The 8,747-nt window shown below is 33.1% G+C and overlaps 1 protein-coding gene across 1 annotated transcript; it reads right to left on the bottom strand.

The window, feature by feature from the left end:
• Positions 1 to 3,339: 3,339 nt before the first annotated feature.
• LOC110095484 lies at positions 3,340 to 3,936 on the bottom strand. The gene has a single exon (XM_020821040.2). The coding sequence runs from the start codon at positions 3,888 to 3,890 to the stop codon at positions 3,486 to 3,488; it is 405 nt and encodes a 134-aa protein (XP_020676699.1). The 5' UTR covers positions 3,891 to 3,936; the 3' UTR covers positions 3,340 to 3,485.
• Between the last annotated feature and the right edge of the window lie 4,811 nt (positions 3,937 to 8,747).

Genomic DNA, 8,747 nt, shown 5'->3' with positions numbered 1-8,747 from the left:
AAAAACACCGCCGAATCAAAAATACCCGGACAAAAATCTTCGGAAAATAATCAAAATGTGCACACCCGGCACGTCAACAATATACAGAAAGTTACGCGGTAAAAACTGAACCAATCAAAAGATACGGACGAAAATCATTAACGGAAACGAAATCCGGACAGAAAATACCGCCAAACACGACGGTTCTGAAAATTGAGAAAGGCGGAATGTGCCTTACCTTGCGTACAGCAAATTCCTGAACAGTCTCTTCGGACGAAAACGGCTCCGCGTCGTCCGAAAATCAACTTTTCTCCAAAATCTCTCGACTTTCTCTCTCCTCGGCTGATATTTTTGTTTTTAATGATTTTCTCTCTCCTCAAAATGACTTGAAATAAGCTTTATAATCTTCAGATCGGCCCAGCCGATCGCCAGATCGTCCCAGGACGATCAGACCAATTTGGATCGTCCTGGACGGTTCCCAGAACTATTCTCAGGCCGACATTTTCTACAGTGCCAATCGGCCCGGACGATGTCCTCAATCGGCCTAGACGATATGTACAGAAAATCACCTGGAGCAAATCTGGGCACATTCTGGAGCAACATTCCACTGATCGTCCCAGGACGATCCAGATCGTCCTGGACGATCCTGGAGCAGATTTTTGATATTACATGATACCTATTACATATCAAAAGTTACATAATAAAAGTTTATTAAATGAGACATATTACATTTTTAACAATTTTAAGAGGGATAAAATAGAAAAAACATGAAATCACTTAAAACAAACGTATGGTTAATGTTACTTACGACAATCAAAGCACTTTTCACAATTAGAGCGACAAAAAATATAAGCATGATCCTTGCTTTCTCTCTCCTCTCCTCTTTCCTTCCCCCCTCGACATGCACAAGGATTAAGAGGGGAGACTTAGGGGGTGAGTGATTTGACAAAAATTCGTTAGGTTATTTTATTAAAAAATAATTTTTTTTTGACCTAGTGTCACGAGGCTCAAGACCCCAGCGTCGCTACTCTCCCTCAAACCTAGAAAATTTGAGAGCATGGCACCTCAGCTCTTAGTGTCATAATGCTCCCTTAGTCAATTTTCAAGAATTAAAAAAATAATAATTTGGGACTATTACAAGTTTCCCCCAAATGAACAATCCCTTGCCTTACTTTTTTCCATAAAAAAACCCCTTAAGTTCAAAAATTAAATCTTTTAATAACGATGAGTTGTTTACTCCTAAACTTGTGATATATCTTCCATACTATTGGAATCAGAATTTGTTAACTCTCAAATGTCATTTGATGTTTGGGTCTACTCAACTCAAGTAGCTTTTAACTCTCTTAAATAAACAATCATTCTCAATTTAGACCATTTACACTTGATTGAGTCCAACACCTACAACTTGATATTTTAGCCTAAACTAACAATGATCCATGCAACCTTAGTTCCAATCTTAGTATAATTAATTAAATGAAAATCAATCATCACCAATTCTTCTTAAGAGTTTAATTCAACTATATGATGATTTCCTAAGTTGAGCCCTTAGCTTAGCTTAGCTAGAATCCTAACCCATAACATAGACTAAGCTAACAAGGATCGACCCTAAATTAATCATAGAAGCCATTTAGGTTTATCAGACATAGGATAAAACCATTGATCTTCCAAGTCATAGTTTTAAATCCATCAATCATTTTAGAATTGTCTACAGACTACTATGGGCCAACCATAATTCTGGTTTAAGCTCCTAATTACCCTCTGCATTGTTTCAATTATATTTGATTAGATTTTAAAATCTTATTAGTTCCCAAAAGCCAGCAATAGTTGGGCATAATTATGGTGCCACATATATGTTTCTTTGTTATATTTATTCAAGATGATTTAGGAAAGAAAATCCTAAAAGCAACACAAAAAATCATTCAAATCCTCAAACTAACTACGCAAAAGCCTACATTTGGCAATCTACTAATCTATAATGAATATTCTAATGACAGAAAAATTTCTATAGCCTAAAAAAACCAAAAAAGAGAAACACTATAATGGAAATATGGAAATGGAAAGATTACTAAACAATAAAGGGCCAAATTGAACCAAATCTCCTCCTTTTTGCTCACATTAATTAGTAACTAACTTGAAAAAAGCCTTAGAAGCCAATAAACATTAGTAGAGTGTGTGATCAAGTGTGAAAATACAATCGTCATTTTTAATGCATTTTATAGTTGAGCCACCATGCCCATTATAGGAGAAAACCACAAACTCTAGCCTATATTATAAACCAATTAAGGTATTCCTAAAATCAACTCATTCTGTTTATATTTCATTTGTATTTATAGATTGTTTTTCCAATACATGTATGAGGAGAATTCTAAGAGTCATAAATGCTTCAATAATCATAAAACTTAAGGAGGCCATCCACACCATGCATTTGGTTCAACATTTGATTTTTTTCATATTTTTTACTAATTTAAGATTGTCCAATGCATAATTCATTATTGAGTTCGCTTCATTCTTCTACTTGAAGTCGTTGAGTATATATTTCTTTATCATGAAGCTCCAAGTATAATTCCCGACAAAATAACATTCATTTTCATGCAACAAATTTGAGACATAATATGAATTCCACATAGACTGCTTCATATGTTGACTATTTTTACATTATATATTTTTGGATAATGGTATGATGAAATAGCAAGTAGACTTGTGGATTAAAAGTCTAGCTCACATGACTTTATTATTTTACAATATAATAATATTACATAAATTATCAATGGTAATCCTTACAATAAAATGTTAATTTTTAAAAATAATATGATAATTCAAAATTACATGTAATGATGAAGAAATTCACTCGTCTTTCTCCATCAGTGTGTTATAAATTGATGTGGGCATGCCAGCTTGCTAAAAATATATCTTGAAAGCACCAACGTTAGCCTTTGACTCTAAGTGATGCTCCTTATAAAACATATTTTTTCCACCACTCTAATAGGTCAAAAGATACTGAGTAGAAGAGAGAAAAGAATGAAGAATTTGTAGCTATTTTATGATTTAGAATGACAATTATGCTTCTTTCATAGATGTGATGAGCATCTATTTGAATCTCCATATGATTATTTATATTATCTTGAAATTCACTCATTCTCCTCCGTCAATGTGTTAGAATGGTGAAGGGGAAAGGCACTAGGTATTTAGGTTTCGTTTGGGACAACTTTCGTACTGCTTTTTAAAACAGGTTTCTAGTACAAAAATTTTAAATTCAAAAAATTTTTATACTAAAAAAATGTTTTAGAAGTGAAGAAGAAAGCCGTCTAAAACCAAGCCTTAGTAGACTAGGTTGTCATAAGGTGTCTTGGAGATTATGACTTGATGAGAACGAATTAATAAGGCTGAGAATAATATTACAATGCATTCCAAATTTACTTGAAATTTAAATACTTCAAAAGAAAACAACATAGAAGCTTTTGAACTCGAAGCATGGAAGTTGATAAAAGTCCCCTGTTTTCCCTCTTTCACACGGGCACCACCGCCCCAACGGCGTACTTCCGCCTCCTAGGCAAGATCAAGCTCTCTCCCACCCTTACTTCGCCGACAAAATCGCTCTGCCACTCCGCCCTGCTCCGGCTCCGTCGCGGCGCTTCACCGGCCGCGAAATCCGGGCGCCGCCGAGAAGCGAAGCGGATGAGATCGCGGAGCTCTTCATCGACGGTGGAGATCTGCGCGCCTATTAAGTTGTAGCTCCTTGGCACCTCGGTGGCGCAGATGCAGGGGTAGCTCATCCCCACCGCCGCCGCGCCGTAATGCATGCGGCCGGCGAGGTCGGTCATGCTGCGCACGTAGTAGTCGCGGGCCCGGCGAAGCGGCGCGCGGATGAAGCGGCTCAGGCGATGGCGGATGGTTCCGGTTTCTTTGGTCATCGCCGTCGAACTGTAAAAGGAGGATCTTTGGGAGGAAAGCGGTTGTGAGAGGAGGAGAGGTGGTTGGGCGGAGGGGTTTGGGAACTGAGGTTTATTTATAGGAGTGGATTTTGATGGGCAGCAGTGACCGGTTATTTTGGTAGCGGCCTCTAGTTAATAATGAACATTTAATTTTTTTCTTAAATTAAAAAAATAATAATAATGCTAAGTCAGGCCTGAGCTCGTGCTCATTTAACATACAAGCTCGAACTCAAAACAGTGGCTCGATAAGCTTGACTCACGAGCTCATTAACGAGTCAAGCTCGAGCCGGCTCGGCTCACTTACTCCCTAGCTCTCACCATAAAGGGAAGAGTTTGAGCATGTTAATTGCTAGATTCTAATAATTATAATTAAATTGAAGGTTAAAAAAAAATGTTACCTATGTGACAAGTGCATTCATTTTTATCACAAAGTTGTTCGACATATTTTTTAATATGCAAATAATATATTTACATTTTAAAAGTTATATTTAATAAAATTATAATTTGGCATCATAAATTTTAAATATCACATAGTGAAAATATTATTAATATTTAAGCTTCGTTTGGGACGGCTTTTTTATTACTTCTTAAAGCAGCTTTGTAGTATAATAAATACAATTTTTATACTAAAAAACTGCTTTAAGAAACAGTAAGAAAGTCGTCCCAAACGAAGCCTTAGTTTGAAAAAAATAAAAAATTAAAATGAGTGTATTATAAAAATACAAAAGATAACTCAACAAATAATTCTATTAGAGAAAATAAAAAGATTAAGGATAGATATTTATTAGTGACTAAATAATTACAATTAGAATTTAATGATATTATGAACACGCATAGGACACTATCAAAGTATCAAATACATATATTAGATCAAATGAAAAAATAAAGTTGAAATATTAAAGATAAGTTATAGACTTAAAATAATATGAATAAAACTACTTCAAATTTATTTTTAAAGAATGAGTTTTAATATTAAGGTTGCATCCCATAGGAATAAATGAAAATTAAAAAATTATTTAAATCAATTTAAACTAATTAAGATAATTTTATGAACAAAATAAAGTGAAAGGATTCTTAAGAAAAATGAGGAAACAAGATCGTGAGAAAAACAAAGCATGAAATTAATTAGATCGTTTGTCAAGATAATTTGCTTTGAGATTTAGCCATCGTTTGAGACGATTTTTTTACTGCTTCTTAAAGTAATTTTTTATAACAAAATTTAATTTTTATATTATAAAATTATTTTAAAAAGCAATAAGAAAATAGTCCCAAACGAAGCCTTAGGCATAATTTGAGATGGACTTTTTACTACTTTCTAAAATAACTTTTTAGTACAAAAATTCTTAAATAAAAAAGTGTGAACTATAAAACTGGTTCATAAAATTATAAGAAAATCATCCTAAACAAAGCTTTATACTATGTTTTACTATATGAACATTCCATAGAAAAAAAAAATTCTAGTACTCATGATGTTGTTTTAGTCCATATAAGTTTTGAGTTATTTAGATTTACATTAAAATCAGTGATATATTTGACATTTAAAAGTTATATTTAGCCTCCGTTTGGGACTGCTTTCTTGATGTTTTTTAAAGCAATTTTTTAATTAAAAATTCTTATTTTTGTATTAAAAAATAGTAATAAAGTCATCCTAAATGAAATATTAGTCTTAGGCTTCATCTGGGACGACTTTCGTACGGCTTCTTAAAGAAGCTTTTGTACTAAAAAAATTGCTTTAAAAAGCAATAAAAAAAATGTCACAAACAAAGCCTCAATACAGGTTCGTACAGTATAGGGGTGTCAATTTTTGACACGACCCGAAACATGACCCGAACCCGACCCGAAAAAATCCGGGTTTGGGTTAATCAGGACCCGAAACGGGTCGGGTTCGGGTTGACCTAGCAACCCGAAAATGACACAAAAACTCCTATTTGGCTCAGAAACCTGAGATTCACCCGTTTTTTACCCGATTTTGACCCAAAAATTGAAGATTGGCCCGATTTTGACCTGAAAACTAGCAATTTTAGGTCAACTTCGGTGTCGGGTGGGTTGACCCAGTCGGGTTCGGGTCCGGAAACCTTACCCGTTTTTAAAAATGGGTCGGGTTCAAGTTAACCCGAATAGTGTCGGGTCAGTTTCGGGTTCGACCCGAACCCGACTCGAATTGACACCCCTACGTACCACTACATTTCTAGTAATAAAATACGCAAGCAACTCAGTCTGATTGATGACACGTGGCTTCACGGCTAGAGCATGATTATAAAAAAAAAAAGTCTTAATACAAATTCATGCAATGCACAGTTCATAATTTTTTTTATTACATATCATCACCTCCTTATTTAGAAATTTAAAAGGAATGAAAAGGGCCATCATTGCTACAATTTTTTTCTATGGGGACACTGTTGATTTGGATTTGAAATTTGATAGGCAATTCAGTAAATCAGGTAGCTCGATAGCTTTACCAAATCTTTGTTGACCCACCATAGACTTGCTGGGAATGCGTTCGGTAAAGAGAACTGTGTGGTCCTCTGTGTTCAACTTTCAAACCAACGTCTTGAAACTCAGTTCCAAACTTCCACTTTATATCTCATCCTACATTTTTTTTTTTTAATGTTTCAAATTTTTTCATCATTGATTCTTATAATTATACTGATTTTTATCACCAGAAATTTAAATATTTATTTTAAAATAATAATTTTATTTCTTAATTATATTTTAGAGCTACAAACAACCAAATTAGACTATAGTTTTAGTTTTGATCATTAATAATTATGCAATTTGTATAAATTTTCATCAAAATGACCTCTATAATAAATTTTATATAAATAAAGAGAAAATGATCGAGATAGTTATTGACTATTTATGAAAGACTAAATGATTCTCAATTATATTAAATGATCATTTTAGTTTCTCAATTTTTTAAAGAGGAACTAAATTAGTTCCACGGTAAGACTATTTTGATTCATTTTAAAAATTTATAGGACTAAAATAATCTTTTAATATAATTGAAGATTATTTTGATCATTCATAAAGAGTTAAGTTTCAATTTTGATCATTTTTCGTATAAATAAAATAAAAGTCATTCATATTACAAGGAGAACATTTCGTTATGTGCTACAAAGACGGGAGAAATTATTCTGTATGGAGACCGAATGTAGAACGTCGTTCGGAGACCAACCAGAATACGTCACGTCAACGATACTGAGCACAATGTGACATGGCGCATTCTGGTTGGTCTTTGGACGTGACGTCTGTACAGAATAATTAATCCAAAGATTGAAGAAGAAACAAAAAAATAATGGAAATAAGCATATTTTCTTAAGAAATCCCTATTTATTGTATATATTACATAACACACCACAAAACAAATAAATTAAACAAATGTCAATTTTACAGATATATGATGACATATTTCTCAATCAGACGTAATCAATGGAATTGAGCGTGAAAAATAGGGCTCAAAGTGGATGACCAATATAGATCAACTCTTTAAAGTATTCTTTTGCAATAAATTTTCTACTTTTAAATAAATAAAAAAAGGTTCAACTATTACATGCCTAATGAAGAAGAAATTATTCTGTGCGGACATCGGACTATTTGGAGACTAATCAGAACGTACCACATCATAATGGATACACAGCTGTCATACACAGCAAAGGAGTGACGTGACGTGCTCTGATTCACTCCATACGGCATCCGATGTCCGCACAGAATAATTCATCGTAATGTAGACTTGTCTTCTATCAGATACAAGGAGAGATATAAAAGAAATTTGAATAATTATTAAATAAAAATTTGTGTTTTATATTTTTGAACATATTTCAAAATCTATAAATTCGTACTGAAATTTGTATTCTATTCAATATCCTGAATTACGTTAATCTTTAAACAATTTTAAAAAATTTAAAACTCATTTTATTACATTTTCCATTAGAATATGAAAAAATTATAGGACTAAAATAATCTTTTAATATAATTGAAGATCATTTTGATCTTTCATAAAGAGTTAAGGTACCATTTTGATCATTTTTCCTATAAATAAAATAAGAGTCATTCATACTACAAGGAGAACATTTCGTTATATGCTACAAAGACGAGAGAAATTATTCTGTGTGGAGACCGAACGTAAAACGCCGTCCGGAGACTAACCAGAATGCATCACGTCAACTGTACTGAGCACAAGGTGACACGACGCATTCTGGTTGGTCTTTGGACGGGACGTCTGTACAGAATAATTAATCCAAAGATTGAAGAAAAAAACAAAAAAATAATGCAAAAGCATATTTTCTTAAGAAATCCCTATTTATTGTATATATTACATAACACACCACAAAACAAATAAATTAAACAAATGTCAATTTTACAGATATATGATGACATATTTCTCAATCAGACGTAATCAATGGAATTGAGCGTGAAAAATAGGGCTCAAAGTGGATGACCAATATAGATCAACTCTTTAAAGTATTCTTTTGCAATAAATTTTCTACTTTTAAATAAATAAAAAAGGTTCAACTATTACATGCCTAATGAAGAAGAAATTATTCTGTGCGGACATCGGATTATTCGGAGGCTAATCAGAACGTACCACATCATAATGGATACACAGCTGTCATACACAGCAAATGAGTGACGTGACGTGATCTGATTCACTCCATACGGCATCCGATGTCCGCACAGAATAATTCATTATAATGTAGACCTGTCTTCTATCAGATACAAGGAGAGATATAAAAGAAATTTGAATAATTATTATTAAAAATTTGTGTTTTATAATTTTGAACATATTTCAAAATCTATAAATTCGTACTGAAATTTGTATTCTATTCAATATCCTGA

Source organism: Dendrobium catenatum, unplaced genomic scaffold (genome assembly GCF_001605985.2).
Source record: "Dendrobium catenatum unplaced genomic scaffold, ASM160598v2 fragScaff_scaffold_370, whole genome shotgun sequence".
Lineage (NCBI taxonomy): Eukaryota > Viridiplantae > Streptophyta > Magnoliopsida > Asparagales > Orchidaceae > Dendrobium > Dendrobium catenatum.
The sequence above is the reverse complement of the archived record's forward strand: the minus strand, read 5'-3'. Positions and strand labels throughout refer to the sequence as shown.

Excerpts from the sequence above, each read along its gene's own strand:
- LOC110095484 (XM_020821040.2), bottom strand. The coding sequence starts at position 3,890 with ATGACCAAAGAAACCGGAACCATCCGCCATCGCCTGAGCCGCTTCATC.